The sequence below is a fragment of the Lethenteron reissneri genome, chromosome 4 (assembly GCF_015708825.2).
Source record: "Lethenteron reissneri isolate LAM-NWPU_2019-01 chromosome 4, ASM1570882v1, whole genome shotgun sequence".
Classification (NCBI taxonomy): domain Eukaryota; kingdom Metazoa; phylum Chordata; class Hyperoartia; order Petromyzontiformes; family Petromyzontidae; genus Lethenteron; species Lethenteron reissneri.
Window position 1 is genome coordinate 8,719,437 of NC_083782.1, and position 23,879 is coordinate 8,743,315.

General features: G+C 53.0%; 1 protein-coding gene across 2 annotated transcripts in view; it reads left to right on the top strand.

The window, feature by feature from the left end:
• Nucleotides 1–19,992, top strand: part of LOC133350252 (MAP kinase-interacting serine/threonine-protein kinase 1-like) — a 30,755-nt gene extending 10,763 nt beyond the window's left edge. The window contains exons 5-13 of one of the 2 annotated variants that reach the window (XM_061564415.1): nucleotides 5,304–5,383; nucleotides 6,596–6,669; nucleotides 7,275–7,379; nucleotides 8,286–8,341; nucleotides 9,244–9,339; nucleotides 13,320–13,514; nucleotides 14,003–14,167; nucleotides 14,742–14,785; nucleotides 15,004–19,992. In XM_061564415.1, the coding sequence (XP_061420399.1) occupies nucleotides 5,304–5,383; nucleotides 6,596–6,669; nucleotides 7,275–7,379; nucleotides 8,286–8,341; nucleotides 9,244–9,339; nucleotides 13,320–13,514; nucleotides 14,003–14,167; nucleotides 14,742–14,785; nucleotides 15,004–15,370 (1,182 nt within the window). In that variant the 3' untranslated portion in view covers nucleotides 15,371–19,992. The remainder of the gene's footprint in view (nucleotides 1–5,303; nucleotides 5,384–6,595; nucleotides 6,670–7,274; nucleotides 7,380–8,285; nucleotides 8,342–9,243; nucleotides 9,340–13,319; nucleotides 13,515–14,002; nucleotides 14,168–14,741; nucleotides 14,786–15,003) is intronic. The other variant, XM_061564424.1, reaches the window with a different exon arrangement.
• The last annotated feature ends 3,887 nt before the right edge of the window (nucleotides 19,993–23,879 follow it).

Below are 23,879 nucleotides of genomic sequence, written 5' to 3' on the forward strand. Positions count from 1 at the left end.
CCCACGTGACCCACGTGGTCCAGGTCGTTTGTTAAAGTTTAGGCAGTCAATGTTGGCCCGCACGTACTGTGGTGGGGTGGGCTTTGTGTGTGTGTGTGTTTGTGCGCCTGGCTGCATAGGTGTGCTGCTGGCAAAAACAGCACTTGCCCCGACAAGTCTGTTAAGGCTATACAGGGGGAGGGTTATTTTGTCTTTGTAAGGGGAGCGGTGGGTGTAGCGGTTAGCGCGCTGCGCTATGAACCCCGGTGACCAGAGTTCGATTCCCGCTCGTGGCCAACACCGGTGACGATTACCTGAACCGGTCCTTGGCACTCCCCCCTAGGTCGACTCGGCCTCAAATGAGTACCTGGTGCAGTGGTGTGTAGTAAACATCGCCACTTAGGGAGATAAAGGCGCCCGGGCGTGGTGCTGACCACCCACCCCCTCTCATGTGCTGTGCCTGCCTTAATAGGTGCTCGCAAACATGTCTTTCCCAGGGGGTGGGGGGCTCTGTCTTTGTACACAACAGGGCTACGTGGTTCACCACCCACCCCCCCCTCATGTGCCGTGCCTGCCTTAATAGGTGCTCGCAAACATCACTTGCCCAGGGTGCTCTGTCTTTGTACACGACAGGGTTAGGGGGTTCACGTCAATGCGTAGCGCGATGTGTGTGTGAGGCTCCTTGGCGTATCGACTGGGGCACATCGCGTTCTCATCGGTGTGAGTTTTAGTGAAATAGGAACCACTGTCGATTAGTGCTTTGAGTCGTAGGACCTGGCTTTTGCGGACTGCTAGGATGGGGAAGGGCACCCCCACCGCCTTTTGAATGCTCTTCGGGGTTTTTTTGGTAAACTTTCAAAAATATTTTGCTTGGAAAATCCCTTGATGGATTCGCATCTCGTGTAGTCAGGAAGGGCCCCCTCCTCCCGAGTGTCTACACACAACGCACGCACCACGGTGTAGCTGTGCCAGTCACTCGCATACTAAAGAAATAAAGACAGGAGATGAGTGAGTTTCAGCTACTCCGGCCCGTAACATTTGCAAGTTGTTGCGAGTGCTTTAAAGATATATATATTTTTAATGGCCTGCTAATGCGGCGTCATTGCAACATTCCGAGTGTCGTCATGCTTGAACGGCAACAACAACCACTTGTTATTCTTTGGTTCTTTCGGTAAAGTCGCGTAGATAGAACATTAAAACAAAAATAACCCACGACGTTTCGATCGCAACACAAGCGGTGCTAATGCGGTTTTTAAATTCTGCGTGACTTTACCCGAAATAAATAATTCGTATGAATGCCCGCAGTCACGAAAGTTTTCCGAGTCAAAACAATCACCCTCTTAGGTTTTTTTCGGTAAAGTCACGTAGGTAAAAAAATAAAGCTAAGAGTATTCAAATCTAGAATCAAAACAACCACGTGGTCGAATCAAGTCGCGAGTTGAACTCTCAGCGTCACCAGAGCTAAAGTCCCCTTGCTATTGGCAGCCGCAACTGCTGCCACCCTTCATCACCCCACCTCGCCGCCGCCTCCGATTGGCCGAGACGCGGCCCAAGGGGGCGGACGTGGGAGGGGTCAAAGGGCGGACCGCGGTTTCTATTTTTGTGGCAGACGCTTCCCCGCAGCAATGTCAACACGGTTTTTGGGGGAGTGTGCTGCTCGCTGGAAGCGTTGCGATGAAAAAGGTGAAATTGTGTGCTTTTGGGTGGGTGGAGAAATCGCTTGATGGTTGGGTTTGTTGGCTGCCAGAACAGCCAGACGCACTGATACTGGCTCATCGCGTTCCTCCGCTGCAGAGGAGACGGAGCGGGCGAGGTTTGTTAGGCCGTGGCCCTGCACAGATGACCTGGATAATTTTTAATGCCCGGCGATAGCCGTCTTGAGACTAAATACCATCGGTTTCATCGTGGGCAATTCTGAAGTCGCAATAAACTAGCGGGGAAATCGCCACTTTAGCATCCCTGTCCACGTGAAAATACGTTTTATTATACACAACCCAGCAGCCATACGGCCTTTTGGAAGTACAGTACATGATTTCATGAGCATTGTTTCAGTACAAGTAAATGGACCATGTTTTGACATTTGGTGTCGATAATCGGCAGAGCCAGGCTGGCTCGAACCAACGCTGAGAACTGGCAAGATATTTGTGGGCACGCATTAAAGGTCTCTAAAGGGAGACCTGGGGCACCGAAGCAAATTAAGGCTCCGTGTGATACGAGGTCAGAAGCAGCAGCATGCACATTCAAACCATGACGCAATGCAGAAAAAAACAAAGTGAAGCAAAGGAAAAATGCATGGTTAACAGTTTTAAGTATTGCAATAGTGGCACTGGTTATTGCAAGCGTTATGACCCTGGGTTACGTTCCCGGCCACGTTTAACAGTGGCTCGTGATGCCTAACCCAATCAAGGGTGTGCCCCCCTTCACAAACGGACACTGACCAACATGGTGAAGTATGGTCAAACAACACTTGTGACTGATGGCATGAGGAGACCAGCAGTGGCTTGACAAAGGTATGCATTAGGTTTAAGTTCCAGAGAGGCAGGTTTTGCTGAAGGGCTTCAGCTAAAACTTGGTGGTTCTGGGTTATGCTCGACTCCTGGGTTCATCGACCCGATATGCTGTGATCATCAGGGATCGGTGCCAGACCTAAGGCCCCTTCGGCGGCTGTTACTCGGCACACAGCGAGGCTGCATCTCCCACACGGTCCATTCGGTCTCCCTGCTGAAAAAATACAATGGGGGCCCACCTTGAGGGTGGTGGTGGAAAATTTTATATTCCCATGCCAGTGGTGACCACTACATAGAAGAAGACCTGATGCAGGCAGTGATGAGAAGGAAACGGAGACCTATTTGGACACGTATAGGATGGACAACAGGAATATTTGTCAAATGTCCATAATAGAGTGTTTTTGGGTTGGATCGCGTAAATGTATAAATGTGTCGTTAAAACCCGACACGGCCAACGAGTAAGGGTTGTCACGTAAATAGAACGTGCTAATTTGTCACTAGTACAGCACACCGGTGTGTTGGAGAGCAAATCCACAACATTTACAATCTGAGTACGACGTTTCGCCAGTAATTACCACTAGCTTCATCAGGCGACAGACAAATTTGTGGAGAAATCTGTTTAGTTCCTAGAGGTGTAGATATGGTGACCACACTTCTGCACTCTTGTGTGAAGTGGAGGAGGTGGGGGGGGGGCAGGATTAATGTAAAGTGTGTTCGGGAAAACATTAAAGGAACGGGAAAGAGGAAGACCTAACAGAGAATGCGTTGATGAAGACACGAGATTGGTGCCAGAAAGTTGTGCGCTACTTGAGCATATTGGCACAAGACAAAGGAAAGTGGAAAAAAATGAAAATGTGCAGTGAACTCCTACGGGCGATTTGCCCACAGATCTTTATAACTGACCACAACGCATACGATGAAATCTCCTTGAATGCGCCAGGTCTCATCAGATCTCGACAGCTGCCTCGTACTTGGATGGGAGGTTGTTTGGGAATACCAGGTGTTGTATGCTTGGGCTGTGAGGTGGTCAGGTCTCGGCAATTACAAGAATAGATTAAATCCATCTATGCGACGCAGAGTGGAAATCTCTCGTATTCAGTGTGGAGTTTTCTATGGAAGGCAGACGAGTTCATGGAATTAGCCAAAGATTCCAATGCAGAGCAGGCCTCTTCTGATCGTTGGGTTATTGAGGCTTTTCGGAGGAATAAAAATAATTATCGTTGACTTTTCACAAAGTGGTACTTATTTTATACATGGCCGCGTACGGTGCGAAATAAATTGTACATGGCGTGTTGAGTCGACTTAGAAATCGCGTGGATGTTTTGGAAATGCCTGGACACAATTACCTTTTCAATCGGTGCACGTGTGCGCGCTTGTTTTTATCCGAGTGGGCGTTTGTCCTTGAAATAAAAATGTCAGCGTTTACGTTGGCGTTGCATTGCAGGAAGTGCTGCTGCCCCAAATTTGTGTTTGTTACAAATATAGAATTTTGCTGAAGGGCAGCGGTTGTAGGTGGTGGTGGTGAAGTTATTTAAGTTTCTCTAGTGCGGCAGCAATGTCGTTTAATTTGAAACCTGTGCTGCATTCCTGGTTAACAAGAAACCAGACTTGTTTAGTGACGCGCAAGGGATTTGTATAATGAATGCACACTGGCATTCATTATTTAAGGGAAGTGGCTGGTAAATCCAGATGTAATAAAAACGTAATGTTTTATTTTTGTAAATCACACCTCCCAAGCGCTTTAGAATTTGTAATGTGCATAGTTTTCGTACGCAAGCGTGGGGAAATCGCAGACGCGCGGGGAGGCAGCGATTTATCTTCTGCCAACAATTGCCCAAACAACTCTTGATTCCCCATTTGAGATGTGTGTGGTCAACTCCACTAATGGGACGACGAAAACCCACCCCGTGCGAGGCGGGGGGGGGGGGGTAACACGTCCGTAGCCCGGTACATGCAGCCCGAGGTGTGTGGCGGCTCCTCCAAGAGAAGAGCCGAGTGGTTGTGGCGCCGTTCCGCCTGCGAACGTCGCAGCGAGCCTGTGACATTTATCAGGGTTTGGGGTTTGCTTGGATGTGCGGTAAAAAAAACAACGGTGAACCGCCCATAGAAAGACCGAATGGGTGGCCAGGTTTATAACGGCCGTGTCACGGACACGGAGCTAGCCTTCCGGATTAAGTTCCTGAGTTCGAATCCTGGTTTAGTCTGTGATTTTAAGCCGTGGTGTTGAGTTGAGCAAGTTCAGAGTCACGGCTCTGTCACCGATGGCGACAAATCAACACATTAACTTGGTTTCATTCACTTTGGCCAAACGCCTCGAATGCAAGGCGTGCGTGGGGGGACGGTGCCTCCATCACGATTGAGGTCACCAATAACTGCACAAATGATGACGTTCAATGTTGTTTAACTGGAATCTGGCTGTGAGTGAAATATCATTGTTTATGTCACCAGATGAGAATTACTGTGGCAAATATAGTGAAATCTGGTTTAGCTCGTGTTTTATAATTGATTGGCGTGTGATGATGAAAGTTATCTTTAGAGCGGTCTTGTCTTGCATGTGGGTAAAAGGGCCAATTGTGAAGTTACCTCCATAACTAGTTCCATCATGCCCTCTACTGGGAGCCGTTCCCCGACGAATGTAAACTTCTTATCTCATGGAAATGTCTTTGATCGCTGCAGGATAATAATAGCCCAGTCGGAATATAATTGTGTGGTTCGGGTGGGCAGGAGCGTGGGCATCTGGGGAGGGGGTTGGCACATAGGCGCGGTGTGAGCGAGTCGCTGTGACGAAGCTTGCGTTTTTCTCCCCTGTGCTTCCAGGTCATTGAGAAGACAGCAGGGCACAGCCGAAATAGGGTGTTTAAGGAAGTGGAGATTTTGTACCAGTGCCAAGGCAATGAGTGAGTGTTGCATCACTCTGGCTTGGTTGATTTTATAACGATGACCTGGTGGCGGTGGTGGTTGCCGGAAAATCCCCATGTCAACGCTTGGTTTATAAATCTCGCTTGAATTTGCATCACCTGTTGCTATCTTTATCTTTACACTGACCGTATCATCATCCTCCGTCACCGTTTCCGCTAACACCCCCTCGTTAATATGCACAGTTTCTCCTGCGGTAGGCTCGGCTTCATCTTCTTGGTTCTTTCGGTAAAGTCACGTAGAAGGGAAATAATAAAATAAAATAAAACATAATAAAATACAATTCTCACGACGTTTCGGCCACAATGCAAGCAGCTGTCCTCAGGTGAAGAACAGGTCTGTCGGAAAGACAGCGTCTGAATGTCTCACGACGTTTCGACCACAACGCAAGCAGCCGTCCTCAGGTGAAGAACAGGTCTGTCGGAAAGACGGCGTCTGAATGAACACCACCAAGCTTGGCAGTGTATATTTAAGCTGGGTTAGGGGAGGAAGAGCACCTTGACAAAGGAATTTGCATATCAACAGAGGAATTTAGCATATTTATGGAAATGCAGATATGGGATTAGTCACTGCTTGTGGAATGCGTAACTTTACCGAAAGAACCAAGAAGATGAATCCCTGCAGTCACGAAAGCTTCAAATCGAAATTTAAGCTCGGCTTTTCAGCGCCTGACACTTGATGTAATTGCCACATTCCTGCATTTGTGTTGATTGCTGTTCACTTAAAAATGCCGCTTGCCCCATTTTGAAACTAAAATGCCTGATCAAAAAAGGTGTCAAAATTCCCTTGAGCAGCACCCTCCCAAAAGAGTCTTAAGACTCGAATGAGGCTTTCCTGTGCCAATTTAAATAATTGCTATATTCAAATGTTTATGGCTCGGTGGTAGAGAGTGGCTCTCAATGGGAAGGTTGTGAGTTCAAATCCCTGGTTGGGGGTTGATTTGGTTGATTTCAGCCCATCGTTCCTCTGGGTTCGATTAAAATTATTACCACACTGGGAAGTCAACGGTATTCTACCGATGGACTAGCAACCTGCCATAGGAATGTGGAACATCCTCCAATGGCTCAGGGCTATAAACGTGAGAGAGAAGCAGCACACCGCCCCTGCTCATTTGAGCATGAAAATGGCTTCGACTTGTTTGCTTGCGTTTGATTACGACCGCCATATGAATGTTGTAAACGTTGTCTTGGCAGCAACATCCTGCAGCTGATTGAGTTTTTCGAGGAGGACGACCGCTTCTACCTGGTGTTCGAAAAGATGAGAGGAGGTGAGCGAGCATTCGTAATGCATCAACTGACGGCTGTGCGTGGTTAAAACTAGAGAGCGGTTCTGTATGATTGATGGAGTTGGCAAAATGTAAAAAAAGATTGGATCCTAAATTCTTGGCAAATTACTCGCCCCGATATGTGACCAGTTCCAAGCGTGCGCCTGGTTTCCCCCACCCCCTCCGCGTAGGAACTGCGCACGTTGCAAACTGTACGCTGTTTTTCAGATGCGATTTGCATGAATAGCAGTTTTTATGAAAACTAAACCATGATTCGTATCCTATTTTTGGCTCTGGCCGTCTAATTATATGGCCACATTCTTGTCTTGTAACCCTTGATCACCCGACAGCCAAACATATAAAAATATGCGCAAGCGTTTTAATGTGCCAATTGTTAGTGTGCTCCCAACTTACTGTTGAGTTGAAAAAAAATATTTTGGGCTGACAATGTACTTTGTTTGGTGGTGGCGCGTTACATGACGCAAGATCATGTATTCCAGCCAAAAAGTCCATTGAATCGCAATAGCCCTAAATATTGGCTGTGGAAACCCAACACGTGGTGGCAAGTGGTGTTCATGCGTTGCCTGGTTGTGCGGCCTCCTCTGCAGGAACGGTTTTGGCCCAAATCCAGCGCCGAGGCCACTTCAGCGAGCAGGAGGCGAGCGAGGTGGTACGCGACATCGCCACCGCCCTCCACTTCCTGCACCAGAAGGGTACGTCTCGCCGAGTCCTTCAGGAGGGTCCTGCCCTCGATGTTTAGCCGATTGCTTCTTTTAAACGAGGAAAGCTGAGAGAACTTGGAGGAAGAAAAAGAACATCACCTTGGAGTGTGCATGGATGCCTCCTAAGATCCTTGTGGGATTGGGTGCCACCCTCAACTTTCTTCATTGCCAGCTGCTGGCTACCTCGCAGCTTAGACGTTTTGAGAGTTTCACCCGATTTTAACAGATGTTGACTCAAGGTGACGATTACAATTTCAGCCCATCACTCTGAGGTTGATGAAGAAATGAATCTGGTTCTTTTGTGTAGGGAGTTGATGGTTTCAGCCCAGTCACTATTCGAGGGAATTCCAAAGTGAGCAGTGGTGAGGGTAGAAGCAGGAAGAGAAATGGTGTGAGACCTGCAGTGTGGTGAGCAGGGTGGGTGAGTATTTTTGAGTTATTGTGGCCTCAAAGTGCATCTAGCCTGGCACAAGCGCTGTGGTGATGTCACCGACACTCCATAGAGAGCGAAGGTGATGTGGCATTGTAGTGTGGATAGAGACGGCGACATTCAAGTGCCCTCGCAAGTCGCTGAGCGACTGTCAGTGTGACGTGGAAGCCATTTTGCCATGATTGGTCTGCGAGAGAGAAAGCGTGGAGAGTCGATGATTTTGATAATACAGCAGTGAGAGAAGAGCGTGGAGGGCAAAGCTCGTACTGTCGTTGTTCCAAGAGTCATTCAACTGGAGCAGTGTGGACTGGGGTGGCGGGGGGGGGGGGGGGAGATACACAAGGCTGTCGCTTTTTCAAAACCTCATTCGCCCGACGTTGTCGACCTCTCACCTGTTTGTTGACCATGCTGACCCTGCAACAAAAATGTTATTTTAATGTTCCGTTCCCCGTCGCTCTTGTTTCCAGGAATTGCGCACCGTGACCTCAAACCGGAGAACATTCTGTGCGAAAATCCCCACCAGGTACGCGCTCGGCTATCGCGTACAAACACAACCGGCCATCGTCCTGCTCGTAGCCGCACACACCCAGCCTGTGTCCTTGGTTCAAGATCCCTTTAAAACTTTTAAATCGACTGTCGGGCACAAACTTCACTTTGCAATCGTCATCACAAATCGTCTTTTGGCCCATGGTTCTGTATTTCCGAGGGCAGAGGGTCACAGTGGTAACACGCGTGAGTTCAGTTCCCAACTCGGGTGCCTTTGTGTTTGTACGTTCTCCCCCTTGTTCTGCATTGGCTTCCTCTGGGATTGCACATAGCAACATCGCCTCCGACTGGAAAAATCTTGGCCTTAAAGCTGCGCGCCTTTCTTTGGTCGTTCAGCATAATCATAATTAATCTCCATGCACGTGCCACCACCACCAACTTCATCTCGGTCGTCTGCCCACTAGCGCCGCGGTTGCCTTTGCCAGATTGCTGTTTGGTGGGATGGTTCTAACCTGACCAAAACCACAGCAGCAGCAAGCGGTCTCTTGTTCGCAAATTTAACGCCTTGCAAACATCGCACCAATGTGGTGTCACCAGGGTGCCAAGTCTCTCGCGAAGCCATGACTTGATGTTTTATTATAATAATAATAATAATTATACTCGTGACAGCCTGGACCACGCGGCCGCAGTGCGTGACCCGCGAGGAAGGCGCGGCCTCGGCTCGTTGGCGTGGCTGCTGTCTGTAGCAGAGCGGCTCGTTTGGGCGCCACCGTCAATCGCAGCGATCACCGGCTGCTCCACTTGCCGATGCCAAATTTGACCTCTCCTGGGAGATGGGGCACGCAGGTGGTTCATCTGTGCGCGCCCCGGTCTTGTCGATTTGCTCTTGCCGGTTGTTCACCTCCTGCGCGTTGTCGTTGTCACGTTTCCTGGGCGCAGGTTTCGCCCGTCAAGATTTGTGACTTTGACCTGGGGAGCAGCATGAAGCTGAGCAGTGCCTGTTCGCCCGTCACAACCCCCGAGCTGCTCACCCCGGTGAGCACACGCACCCCTCCCACCCGCGCCACCCTCGCCACCATCCCTTCCATCCAACCATCACACTTCTGCGTCTTTGTGTGCGTGTGTGTCGCTTGGTTGTGGGTGTGTGTATTTAGTGGTTTAGCAGTGGTAGTGCAGTGGTTAGCAGTGCACTGCTACTCGCCTGACAAGGCACGTTCAATTCCCACTCTTGCCCAATATCATTGAGGAATATTTCAACTGTTCCTGCACCCGCATTAGGTCGGCTCGGTCATAAATGAGTGTACTGTTGTGTGTAACAGCACCACTGGTGAAACAAAGGTGGCCTGGTCGTCGTGGTGTCTGTCCACCTCGTGTACTGCCCGATTTAGCACGGTTGACTACGTGCGGTGTGAAAGACGTTCAACATTCATACCGTGCTGGCAAGTGCTCGCACTTGCTCAGCAACCCGTGTTGGCAACAGGGAGAACTTCGTGGTTTGTGTGGCTCTGTGACACTGGGTTGTGCCGCTGCGTGTGGTTTATTTGGGCGTTTTTTTTGTCAATCAAATCCTTGAAAAACGGTCAAACTGACAGATTTAAATTAGAAATGCGCAGCTTTGTGAATCGGCAGCAGTGCATCATGGGAGGCTGTCGCGCAACATTCTCTGGGATTTGCGTTGTCTCAGTCAAGGCCGCGGTTACACGCAACTCGACACTTTTCCCTCGCACCCTGTGAGCCGCCCAATGGCCGATAGCTTTGGCTGGAGAAAAACATATTTTGTTTCTGTAGGAATGTTGCATAGCACAGGGAGGCGTTCACAGGGGGCTCGTGACGCACGAGCCCTCGGCTCATGCGCAAGCTGTGCAGGCGCCCCTCTCTTTGTTTCCCCGTCGCGTTAATACGCAACATCTGCTGCTAGGGCCATGGGGAGGGTGAGGCAGGGGAGAGCGGGAGAGAGGGAGGAGGGGTGGGGGAGATGCGTGGGGGTGGCTGTGGAAGGATTTAATGGGAGTCGGTCAATTGCTGCGTTGGCATTAAGTTGTGCAGGGAGGTGGGGGGGGGGAGGGTAAGTCGTGTAATAGTTAATTACTGCACAATGTACCTGCAGGCCTGAGTTCCAGTCCGGGCCACGGCTACATCGGCGGCATGTAATTTAACTTTTCCTGGGTCAACTCGGGCATTAAAACGAGTGGGTAAACGTGAACGGTGGGGAGACAAATGCGGCCGGGCGTGATGTTGGCCACACCGCTGTCATCGCGTACGCCACAATTGCCTTTTTTGGTAGGCGCTCGCCAACACGGCACTTGTGCCAGCAAGTGCGCACGCCGCAGGCATTGTGTGGAGGCCGGGAGTTGAATTGTTGGTCGTGCAGCTTGAGGAGAGGGGGGTGAGGGCTGACGGGGGAGGGAGAGAAACTTTGGGATGTGACTGGATCTCAGCCGGATTGAACCAGAGCTATGTGTGTGTGTGCTCTTGTGTAGTACGTGCGTCCTGGCAGCTGCGCTGTTGTGTCTCGCAGCGAGCGCGTCTGATTGGATGGTCGAAGCAGGAGGGCGGGCAAGTGGCCTGTGTTTGCTGCTGCTGCTGCTGGTGGGGGGAGGAGTGGGAGGGGATTCTGCTCTGGGCACAGATGGCTGAGCGGGGTGGGTGGGTGGAACAGGGACTGGGGTGAGGGCAGGGTAGGGGGATAAAGGGCTTGGGCGAGTCTGTGTGGAGCCAGTGATGGAAGTTTGTGTAAAAAAAGTTTTGCGGCCAAAAAACTAAACAACGAAGATAAGTAAACAACACTTCGGCCTGTTACATGGCCGTTATGTGCACTCTGTGTTTAGCATGCCTGTGTGTGGCTGTGTGCGTTTCTTTTTGCCTCCTGGTAGGTTTATTTCCAGTACGCGAATGGCTAAGGCTCGCATTGGTCACACGTTTTATCCGGGCCCTTTTGCCAAGTTTAATCAGCTTGAAAAGTATCCACTGCTGCGAAGTGTGAACGTCAGCGCGGGGGGTGGGGGTGGGGATACAAAGGTGACCAGGCATTGTGCTAGCATCGCAATCCCCACGTGCTGTTGGCCTTAATAGGGGCCTGCTCACCGCACTTGTCGCGGTTTATGTGAGTGTGGTGGGAAGGGATGGGTGTGAGGATATGTTGTGAGGAGGGATGGTTGTTTAGCGTGAGTGTGGTGGGGAGGGAAGGAGGGATTGGTGTGAGTGTGGTGAGGATGGGTGCGTGTGCGAGTTCTCTGGCTCGTACCGGAATCTATAAACGAGATGAACACTGATCAGCGTCCGCTCGGAGCCGCAAACACAAACCACAGCGAGAGTTCCCCATTCCACAGGGAAGCCTCGCAAACACCGCTGCATTCATGCTCGTGTGTCTGTGTGGGGAGCGGTGGCGCAGTGGTTAGCGTACTGCACTAAGAACCCGGCCATCCGAGTTCGACTCCCACTCGCGGCCAAAACCAGTGACGATTATATTAACCGGTCCTGGGCCTCCCTTTGGTTGATTGAGCCTCCGAGTACCTGGTCTGCTGTAAACATTGCCACTCCGGAGACAAAGGCGGTCGGGCAGGGTGCTTGCCACCCACAACCCTCGTGTACCGTGCTGCCCTTCATAGGTGCTCACTAACAGCACTTGCCCCAAGAGGCTGTTAAGACTATACGGGGTGGGGTCTTTGTCTTTTGTGTGTATGCATGCTTGGGGGGAAGTGGGCACCGTTGGAAGGAAGTGCCGGGTTTTTTATTTTACGCCTTTTCTAGAAAGGACACGAGGTTGGCACGCACAGAGTAAATTTATTTGAGACTCAATGCTCACTAGAACTTGCACATTAGTCGATTTTAATCACTCCATCTCAACGGTGGATGTCCTCTCGAACTCGTCCGCGCGTGGCCACTCTTCCGTTGGGCTTGATCCCCGTGGCGACGTATCCTGCCCCAAGGCCTGTCCCAATCGACGAGCGCTCGCAAACTCTTTTCGTGAAGATGTAAAAACTAAACTCGCCACGACGGCATCGTCGCTAACGAGCGCCGCGAGCAGGAGCTCGAATTGTTTGAGCTTGCACAGGGGCCCAATCTGCAGGCTCGACGCCTTCCCCACGGAGATTTTTAAAGCGGGATGAGTGTGGCTGCTGTGCACGAGTTGAGCAACCGCTTCTTAAAAGCGTTGAGCTCCGGGCCGTTGTCGCGCTGCTTGGAAGCCGACTGCGGCGGCTGGCTCCGTTTCCTCCCCACGCGCCGGTCGGTGCGGTGACGCGCGGGCACCAGCCGGCCACACGGCAAAGATGGGCCCCCCACGCCGCCTAGCGGCCGGCTCGCAGCTCGCAGCGCTAACCCACGCGCGCGCACCGTGGGAATGCTGCCTGGGCTGGGGGTTCGAGAGGAATCACTTATTAAATCCTTTATATTAAGTTCGCTTGCTTGCTTGCTTAGGACCGTGCAAACCTTTCGGTCGTTTTTTAACCCACTTCCCGTGATCCAATCGAGCTGACATTTTGCACACAGACTCGTTGTGCGAGACAATTAATGTTCGTGAAAAAATTCCAAAATTTTACACTGTTTAGGGAAAACAAATTAAATATTTAATTACCAATTGTTTAATACTGCAGACAATCATCTGACCCATAGGTGGCAGCCATCTCAAGCCAGAGGACGAGAGGACTCTAGCCGCCACGCATATAAAGGATTTAGAGTGAAAAACTTTGTTTTTACGGGTTATACTTATTTAAGATTTAAGATTCCTCTATGTTGAATGTATGCACCTTCCGGCCAAAGTAAATTCCTTGTCTGCGCGAACTTTCATGGCGAATAAAACCCCTTTCTGATTCTGATCTGTTGTGCTTGCTGCTTGTGGTGGGATTTGCGTGGTGGTGGTGTAACAGCCCGTGTGTCTGCGGTGGTGCGTCCGTGGTTGTTTGTCGCCGGCCGAAATGTTACCGACGACCATCCGTAAATGCCGGCGATGTGGGGAGAGAATCCCGGTGGGCCGATGAGTAACCACGGCGACGATGTGCCGTTGGGTCCCGCAGTGTGGCTCTGCAGAATTCATGGCCCCCGAGGTGGTGGAGGCGTTCAGCGAGGAAGCCTCCATCTACGACAAGCGCTGCGACCTGTGGAGCCTCGGGGTCATCCTCTACATCATGCTCAGCGGCTCGCCGCCCTTCGTCGGGAATTGCGGCAGCGATTGCGGCTGGGAGCACGGCGAGGCGTGCCACGCCTGCCAGGTACGGGCCTGCGCGTGCGTGTGTGTACGGGTGGGTGGAGATGGTAATGGTTAGCGATTCGCACGCTTCTTGTGACCGGGGCAAGGTTATTGCGATGGCTTGTGAAAACAGACGATGGGATGGAATTCGAGAGCGAAAGGAGGAAGCGGAAAGTGTTCTCGCCTGCAGTGTGGTGGGTGAGCGAGGGGTAGTGTTGTTAACCTGCAGTGCAGGTTAAATGAAACGGGGACGGTGTCTGGTAGACCTGAGTCTTCAACATGGGTGGAGGAATCAACGGGTGAAGTTCGTGGGGAACGGTAACCATGATAGCAGCGACAGACGGGAACGGAGGTGGTTGACCGCTGATGAGTGGAATTAATCCGAGTGCTGGATCATCAACCCCCTTAACTGCTTTACACTTGTATCAGGTGCAGTGTGTGTGCGCGCGTCCTGGAATCGCAAGCGGCCCTGCCCACAGCATTGCGTGTCTGGTGTGCGTGTGCGCGCAGACGATGCTGTTTGAGCGCATCCAGGCCGGGCACTACTGCTTCCCAGAGAAGGACTGGAAGAACGTCTCGGCTGCCGCCAAGCACCTCATCTCCCACCTGCTGCTGCCCGACGCCAAGGCCCGGCTCAGCGCCGCGCAGGTGCTGCGGCACCCGTGGGTGGCTGGGGTGAGCGGCGCACGATGGCTCGCACGCACACACGCGCAGGCATGGGGGGCAGCCCTCATCCAGCAGCGGATTGACACCTTCCAGTGAACTTCTCGTTTATTTCTCGGCCACCATTTGTGGACTTGGTCGACAAGATACTGACCGTTTTGTCTCGTCCACACTGTTCAGCCACCAACACTGTAGGTCGCAACACTTCCCATTCGGCTGCTTTCCCTCGCTTCGCTGTCCCTTGGGAATACCCTCACGTAGTCTTTTTAACCAGTCTCTTACAATAGCCTTGCTAAACTGTCCAGATAAAGTGGTTTAATTATTACCATTGCAACTTTGATGGTGCTGTTTGTTGTTGACTGCTCGACGTTCTGGGCCAGTCCTTGGCAAACTGAGTTAAAAAGAAAAACCGCTAAATGGCTAATGTGCCATGTGCTGTGTGTGCATACCGTGTACGTGCGTGGTGTGGCTGTGTGCCGTGTGTGTGTGTGTGTACTGTGTGCCGTGTGTGTGTGTGTGTACTGTGTGCGTGCCCCCGTGGAGGAGTTTGTGCTGAAGTGGGGATGTTTGTCTTTGTCTCCTGCAGGACGCCCCTCGCCAGACGCTGTCCACCCCGCAGCTTCTACTCAGGTGAGAACCCACGGCACCATAATAAACAAGCCAGCGCCAGAAATTCTACATTGCTGTGACGGGCGCCGGTCTGCACGACAACCAGGCACCCCATTGTAGTGCTCGAGTGGCAACGCTCGTGCCGTTCGTTTAATTTTATTTAGTAACCAAAATCCATCGCCGTTTTATTAAATAAAACATTCTCACGGGCCCGCCTTTCGTTCCCCCCCCACGCGCAGGAACGCCAGCGCCAAGGACCTCACTCGGTTCACCGCCGACGCCGTCGCCGTGACCCGGCGGCTGGACCAGCGCGGCGGCGAGGAGGAGGAGGAAGATGAGGAGGAGGAGGACGACGGGTGGGGCGGGGTGGTGGGCGCCTGTTTCCCCGGCAGCCCCAGATCCCGGCCCCCGTTATCACGGCCGCCGGCCACGCGGCCGTTCTGCCCCTTCAGCCTCTCCCCCCCGTCCAAGTCGCGGCTGGCCAAGCGCCGGGCGTCCATGCGGGGCGAGCAGCAGCAGCAGCAGCAGGAGCAGGAGCAGCAGCAACGCGGCGGCCCTCCGCTGCGGCACGATGCGGCGCTCGGTCTGGTCGGGGTAGCCTCTTAGCACGGCGGCTTCTCCTCCCGGGTCTGGCCCGGCACGGCATCGTGGCCGTCAATTCCTAGCCCCCCCCCCCCCCCCCCCCCCCCAACCTTCCACTCCCGCAGTTTGCGTTTTGAATTAATGAATTTATTGTGGCACTGACACCCCCCCTGGTCTAGCACTTCTTTGGGTTTGTGCCTTTTGTTTGATTGGGGTCTGCACATGGAAGTTTCCACCTCCCCCGGAGTTTCGTCGTCTCGTTATCCGGCGCTGCGCTCAGAGCTTTAATACCACCGCCCCCCCTCCTACCCTCCCCACCATCGTGAAGGCAGCGCTCTGGCGGAGGAGAGGGAGATGGCTCGGGTCAGAGCCTCCCAACCCAGTGCCAGCGGTGATTCTCGTTTAATGCAGAGCGAGGCCACCGGACGTGGCGGCGTTAGGGAGCTTGGCTTTCAAGTTCCGGGCCTAGGGACCTCGTAAGGAAAAAATAAAATTGTGCCAAGATGCCACTGGGGGCAAACTGACAGATGGTAGGTGCGGCGAGGCGGCTCTGTGTGGAAAATAGTCGCTCGTTATTGTCAAGCGGAAACTTTGTCTTGATTTGAGAAAAACATGGCAGAGGCGTTTAGAGTTTGTACAGATGAAAGAGAGGTTGCGTGCTAATTATATAAAATTATATTTGGGGTAAGCTAACGATGACGGAGCCGGCCGAGGTTTTGAGCTGCTCACCGTTTGTGTTTTTCCCCCTGGGGCCTCGGAGGCCTGGCTCCAGTGCCGCGCTGTGGTCAACAGCGTAGAGGTGCTCGCTCCGCCGTTAATACAAAGCCAGCTGTTGACCATTTGTGGTGGTGTTTTCTTGGCCGCGGTGTGATCGCCCTCGCCCCCGTGGCCCCTTGTGAGTCCTCCTCCCCCCCAGTACCACGACGCTGGGTTCGTTTTTGTTGTCAAAACCATTATTATTATTTTCATAATTTGTGTTTTTTTTTACATATATATCAGTCCAAACAAAGTATGGCTATAAATTTAAGTGTTATAATTTTCGATATTTTATTTTACGAGCTCTCTCCGGATGTTCTAAAGTTAGATTTTTGCTCGCGCGCAGAGACGCGCAACGTAAACCGTGAGCACCGAGAGCAGAGGAGAGTGGTGGCATTATTATTGTCGTCGTCGTCGTTATCGCGCTTCGCTGGCGGCGCGTGGGCTGGGCCGGAGGACGCTCGCTCATCCCCGTTGTTCTGGCTCGCGCTCCGGGCGGTGACATTCCTATGCAATGGCGCGTGCGGGACGCGCGGTGCCCTCGCCGCGAGCAGAGAGGGGGGGGGGCACCGGGCGCGGTGGTGCCCCCCCCCCCCTCGGCTCGCGGCGATGGCGCCGAGGGCCGATTGGCGCCGTCGCGGGCTCTCCCGAGAGCAAGCCGCGTCTCGGTCGCGGCCGCCACGGAGATTGTCGCGTGCGGCGACTACGCCGGCCCCACCGGGCTTCCGAGGTGGCCAAAAAAAAAAATTGACGGCGGTTCAGCAAACCCGCTTGCTGTGCCGCCGCCGCCTTCGCAGCAATTGGCCGTTCGGTCTGCGGACGTTTTTTTGCACGCTGTCCTGCAGGTGTGCAAGTTGGGTTACCTGCGGTTTAAATCCCACGTGCGCGCAACGCTCGTTTGAAAAGTAATCGGCCGCGCGTCGCGAGGCAAGGCCCTCCGGAAAGCGAGTTCGGTGGCGAGGCTTTCCCAGACAAAAGGGGTCTCTACGAAATGACGCGGACAATTTGTATCGCTTCCTGCCAACACGTAAAGCTGTGCTGCCATTGACGTGGCTGGTGTGACTTGGCTGGACGATTGCTTTGCCGGCGAGCTTGGTGATTTGTGTTGCCGCGGGCCTCGGGCTGGTTCTGTGGCTGTCTCGGCAGCGGGTGGCCTCGTGATGTCGAGACACTGAGACTTGGCGGGGATGATGATTCTGGTGAGCCAGTCTCTACCCGGCTCGCCCGTGTGTTTGTGAATGTGTGTGTGTGTGTTTGTGAATGTGTGTGTGTGTGTTTGTGAATGTGTGTGGGCAGTGATGAGGCAACGCTGCTCACGCTGAGCTATGGCGCGGTAAACCTGGGTTCGATTCCTGGCCACGCACATCGGCAGTGAAACCAGTGCGTACCCTGCCCTAGTTCAGCGCAGCCTTAAGTATGTGTTGTGGTGTGTGAACATTAGCACTGGGAATACAAAGGTGGCCAGAAGTGGTTCTGGCCACCCCTGTCAAGTGACGTTGCCGGCCTTAGTAGGTACTCGCTAACATCACTTGCCCCAAGAGTCGATAAGACTAAATAGACTACAGCGTGCGCGTGTGTACGTGACGATAGTTCAGAACTGTTTGGAATGCTGCTGTGGTCGGTTCCACGGTAACAGAGTCTCATCGCTGCACAGAACCCGGACCCACACTCGGGCGTGGACATGCGGCCAGGTGGAAGCTCGGGCGGCAGAGCGAGCGGCGCGCTCTCGAGGAAGCTCGCTGCGAGTTCACATCCTGCCTGGGGAGATTGACTCGGCCCAACGCCATTGTGTGGGGAAGATCACTGGTGGGTGCCCTTGCCATAGGAACGTGGAATTTCCACTCCTGGCTCAGAGCTGTGACGAGAGAAGCACCCGGCCTTCAATGCTCAAGTTGAGCAGGGAGATCACTTTGGCTTTTGACAAACATCGGGAGCCATCGATGCGTGCGCGCACGCGCATTTTAAGAAGCGCTATGCGCATCCTCCCAAGCCGCTTTCAGCGCTTAAGCCTGCGTGGTGCTTGCAAGCTCCGCTACCCTGGTGAATCGGCACGCGTTCAACCTCGCGTGGCTACCACCACCGCTGCTGCGATTTAAACTGGGTTCTCAAGCGTGTAGAGTTTGAAAGCGTCTGCCTGATGACGAATGATTTGAGCAGAATTCCCATTGCTTAATTTGCGTTGCCAATTTTTAATCCTCGCGAAGATTGCAGCGCTTGAGGAGTAACCGTTGATTTGGCATGCGACAGACACTCCCGTGTGCGAGAGGCAATTTAAGCGACTTCGAAACTAGCTCTTTGACATCAACTTCTGTGGAGCCGTTGTGATGCAGGGCGAGGGTTCCTCTGCTGCCTTGGAGACTCCCCCCCGACCCCCCCCGAAATGGGAGTGGAGAGGGGGGGCGGGTGTCTTGCGCGATGATGCCGGCAGTGGTGCCAACCTAAAGAAGCTAAAGTGGTGGGGGTGCCGACTTGTACAACACAGCGTGGATTTTTTTGCATGGCGTCTACATGCAAGTCGCCCCCCCCCCCCATCTTGTCAAGACGCCGTACAGAAACCAGTGTCGAGCGAGGTGCAAGAGAAGTCGAACTGATAGCTGGGTGGGGGGGCGTGGGGGGGTAGCAAAGCCCCAACTACTTCCCAAGTTGTTTGAGGGAGAGAAGGGGGAGGGTGGCGTCCGAGGCCTCTGCCCGAGTGCGGCCCTCGCACGCGCTTTCCGTGCCCCGCGCGGCCAGGCCAGGGCCAGGCCAGGCGCGGGGTGTGAAACTAATGCAAGCCGAAGTCGTCGTCGTCGTCACGGGCTCTTCGTGGTGCCGTACGATGGCTGTGACGTTTTTGCCCGGCGGGTTTTGAATGAACTTTTTTTTGGTTTTCTTACAAATGATAAAAAAAATTTTGCCCCCCTCTCCTCACCCCCAACAAAAAAAAGTGAGGGAGGTAAAAAAAAACGCATTTGAGCATCCGAGAGTGAAACGCAGAGAGAACGTGGGAAATTGGGACGGGCGGGGGTGGAGTCCGGTTGGGGTGAGCTAGAGGTCTGTGGGTAGGGCTTGTGGGTCGGGGTTCTGGTTGACTAGCGGTGTGGTTCAGGGGTAGGGTTGGGGTCCTTTCGGCTCATGGCTCGTAGTTTTAGGCTCCGATTAGTTGGCTCGTGTGGTTGGTATTAGGGGTAGGGCTATCGGGGTCTGGGTTGGCTAGTTTTGTTTAAGAGTAGAGTATAGGGTTGTAGTTTCAGTGGCTAGCATAGTTAGTGTAAGGGGTAGCGAGTGGCAATGGTAGTTAATTTGGTTAGAGTCTGGGGGGGGGGGGTAGATGTAGGGTCTGGTTAGCCAGTGTGGCTAGGGTTAGTGCTCCCCCCCCCCCCCCCCCTCATTGACCCAGGGTGTTCCACCCCGAACAACCGGGCCCCTTCACCGTTCCCAAGTTTGGTCTCTCTCGTGATGTTGTTGGTGAGCGTCGTGCGGGGCCTGCATCCGTCGCCTCGACCCTCCCTGCTTTGTTTTTTGGAGGGGAGAGTTTATTTGGGTGCCGGACCCCCCCCCCCCCCGCTCGGCTTTCTCGGGAAATAAAAAAAAATTTGGTCAAATTCACGTTTAATTATCCCCCCCCTCCCTCCCCCGTCTTCGCTCCAACGACACAGTTCGAAGGACGTGGGGCGAGAGAGAGCGAGCGAGCGCGATGTGGGTGGAGTATGAAGCACGATAAGCGAGGCAGAGCATTCAACACGCAGACGCGTCGCGGGGTGGTGTTTACAGAGGTTGTTGTGGTGGTGGCGGCGGCGGCTCTGCGGGGCTCCGCTTCGCCGTGACTGACAGCCGCGCCAATCCGCCGTTTGTGTTGTTTACGAGCACTTTACTGACTTTTATACAATAAACATTTTATACAAAAGCCACCCAACGACTCCGCGCGCGTCCATCTCTTGTTGAATCGCTTGAATGCGAGTTGTAATGTGGTGTCGATGCACGGGCAGTTGCGTGGCCCTGGCGCATTTGCGTCTCCACGCGACACTTTGCACATCCCATCACCCGCGCGGCCTTCTCGGAGTGGCATTTCGGAAGCATTGGTTCATCGCAAGCAGTGCCGGATTAAGCTAGTGCGGGGCCTGTAGCACATCTTATTAAAGGGGGCCTAAATAAATAAAAAACTAATATTAAAACACGAATTTTTTTCCACTTGCATAGTAAAGTACCGTTAATTGTATTTTTTCATTTTCTATACAACCACAATACGACAAATCGCTAACCGTAAACACCCAGTCGTTCATAAAAGTCGAAGGCAGTATAGTACTATAGTAATAGAGCAAGTGCAGAATCACTGAACCGCAATTGACAGCTTGAAAGCATTTAGCGCGGGGCCCTTGGAAGTGCGGGGCCCGTAGCTACTACATTATGTAGCTACTACATATGTAGTAGCTACTACACATGCGGCTACTACTACACATGCAGCTACTATATATGTAGCTACTACACATGCAGCTACTACATATGCAGCTACTACTACACATGCAGCTACTACTACACATGCAGCTACTCCACATGCAGCTACTATATATGTAGCTACTACACATGCAGCTACTCCACATGCAGCTACTGTATATGTAGCTACTATACATGCAGCTACTACATATGCAGCTACTACTACACATGCAGCTACTATATATGTAGCTACTACACATGCAGCTACTCCACATGCAGCTACTATATATGTAGCTACTACACATGCAGCTACTACTACACATGCAGCTACTACTACACATGCAGCTACTCCACATGCAGCTACTATATATGTAGCTACTACACATGCAGCTACTCCACATGCAGCTACTATATATGTAGCTACTACACATGCAGCTACTACATATGCAGCTACTACTACACATGCAGCTACTACTACACATGCGGCTACTACTACACATGCAGCTACTACATATGTCGCTACTACACATGTAGCGTAAGTAGCTACTTTTGCTAGGAGGATTATCCGGCACTGATCACAAGCAAACTCTGGATCGCATTCGACATTTAAGTGCCTCGCCAGCCCAGTCGAACTTCAACCAATTTTGGTGAACTGCCAAGTGCTTAAGACCAGGACCCCTCTTAGGTATGGGTCAACGATGCTGCTCCATGGTTGGTGGTGTGGTGGTTGTTGGCTGTTGAGGATGGGTGATGGCGCTGGTGTTGATTCTCTAAACACTTGCCGATTCCTCCGCCTTCCCACGTAGCTCGGACAATCATAAGCTGGTCATGAGATCACGGTAATTAAATCGGTCGTGGCCTCGTTTAAGACCGAATGTTGCCGTTGAAAGCGCAATTTCTCCTCTGCCCATGCCTTCAGGGCACACGTTCAACCCCAGTCTCCAAACCCATCCACCCACTAAAACCTCTTCACCGCCGTCATTGCGAAGAATCGATCGTGAACGTGGACTTCCCTTCAAACAGGCGACCTCGCCTATTTCCAGCTCCTCCCCCCCACGACGGCGGTGGAAATTCCACATTCGTGCGGCGGGCGCGGGTCTCATCTCACAATGGCACTGCACTCGAAAGTCTCCACCCTTGATGGACGAAGCGCCAAGCTGTTGACCCCCCCCCCCCCCCCCCCCAGCTTCCGCTTGTGTGTCGAATTTTCCCAAGCGCCTGCGGCTGGCCCGACCTGCCGTCAAAATAATCCGCTGCTGGATGAAGGTCCCCTCCACCCTCCGCACCCCACGTCGTGTCGGTCATCGTGCTCGTTTTTGACCGGACTGCACCACGCTGGAGACGGAGGGCGTAGAGACAGAGCCGCCCAGCCCCTAAGCGACCCTTGCAATTGCAAAGGGCCCCGTGGCCAGCAGAGAGCCCCCTAGAGTCACTGCTGGCTAGTGGGTGAAAAAAATCATACATCAAAGGGGCCTCCAACCAAATTTTGCTTAGGGCCCCCAAAGGTCTAGGGCCGGTTCTGCGTAGAGACACCGAGCACCCTCGCAAACGAGATTCTCCAACACCCCCCACACCCCCCCCGAGGCTTTTTGCCAGAAATAAATGTTTTACTGAGTACAAATAACACCTTGCAACTGATTGATGTCGGCCGTGGCAGGTGAGAATTGAAGTCCGCATGTTTGTCGCGCTACGAACCCACCGCGGCTCCTGTGATTAAATCCTCACTCCCAGCGACGTTTCGATAACCGCAAACGATTATGCACGAGGAGGCGGATATTGTCGGTCTGGTTGGCGTTACCTGTCATCTTAGTTCTGTCTGTTTTGTATTGTATTTCTCGGTCTGTCTGTTTGGCGTTGTGTGTATAATTCGTTGTATTTCAAAGCGATGTGAATCACGTCACGAAGCAGCAAGTCGTTAAAGAGCCGCAGGTTGCAGACCCCTGGCCTCGACCCGAGGTGTTCCCACGCCGCGTCCTCACGGTCGGCGTCGATTCTTTAGGCGCCGGTTCGATGCATCGATCGATTGATCGATCGATCGCGTGTCGAGTTGATTCCGCGACTCGACGCAGCATCGCGCGCGAGACCGCTCCCTCCTGGCGAGCGCTGCTGCTGCTGCAGTCGCTCTGTGGGAGATGGAGAGCCGCGGACAACGGGAGCAGGAGGAGGATGAGTTGGAGGAGGAGGAAGAGCGGGAGGAGGATGAGTTGGAGGATGAGGATGAGTTGGAGGAGGATGAGTGGGAGGAGGATGATTTGGAGGAGGAGGATGAGTTGGAGGAGGAGGAGGATGAGTGGGAGGAGGAACGGGAGAAAGAGGAGGATGAGTTGGAGGAGGTGGATGATTTGGAGGAGGATGAGTTAGAGGTGGACGATGAGTTGGAGGAGGAGGGGGAGGATGAGTTGAAGGATGAGTTGGAGGATGAGTTGGAGGATGAGTTGGAGGAGGTGGATGATTTGGAGGAGGAGGATGAGTTGGAGGTGGACGATGAGTTGGAGGAGGAGGGGGAGGATGAGTTGAAGGATGAGTTGGAGGATGAGTTGGAGGATGAGTTGGAGGAGGTGGGTGATTTGGAGGAGGAGGATGAGTTGGAGGTGGACGATGAGTTGGAGGAGGAGGGGGAGGATGAGTTGAAGGATGAGTTGGAGGATGAGTTGGAGGATGAGTTGGAGGAGGTGGATGATTTGGAGGAGGAGGATGAGTTGGAGGAGGAGGATGAGTTGGAGGATGAGTTGGAGGAGGAGGCGCCGCAGGGCAGGGGGGGGGTCACTCACCCGAGTTAATCCGCACAGAGGGCGATCGGATCCCGGAGAGAAAAGCGCTTTCGCCGGCATTCTGCAACCGCTCAGCAGCAGCAGCAGGAGCAGCAGCACATTACACTAATTGTCTTGCCTCCACTGCTGGGGAGGGGCTCGTGAGTTTGTTGTTGTGGTTGTTGTTGCTCTGCGCCTTGGCGCGGCCCCCTGGCTCACGAAGGGGGCTTGCGAGTGACTTCCACGGCAGCCGTGCGTAGCCAGCAGAGGTCGCAAACGGGTTTTGATTCCTTACCCGTACCCGGCCGCACCAGGGTCGCAAACGGGTACCCGTACCCGGCCATACCCGTACCCTACCCGGGTACCTGATTGCGACCTCTGGGATGAAGCCATGTTGCAGGCGCGGGTGGGTTGATTCTAGGAACTTGAATTGTGAGAAGAGACAAGACGTTGGGAAATGAGTGACAAACAGTTACTCACCAGTGACTCACGGTCTACCCGTACCCGGCCGCAAACGGGTACCCGTACCCGGCCGGGTAGGGTACGGGTATCGGGTAGGGTACGGGTATCGGGTACCCGGTTACGACCTCTGGTAGCCAGGCCCCCCCCCCCCC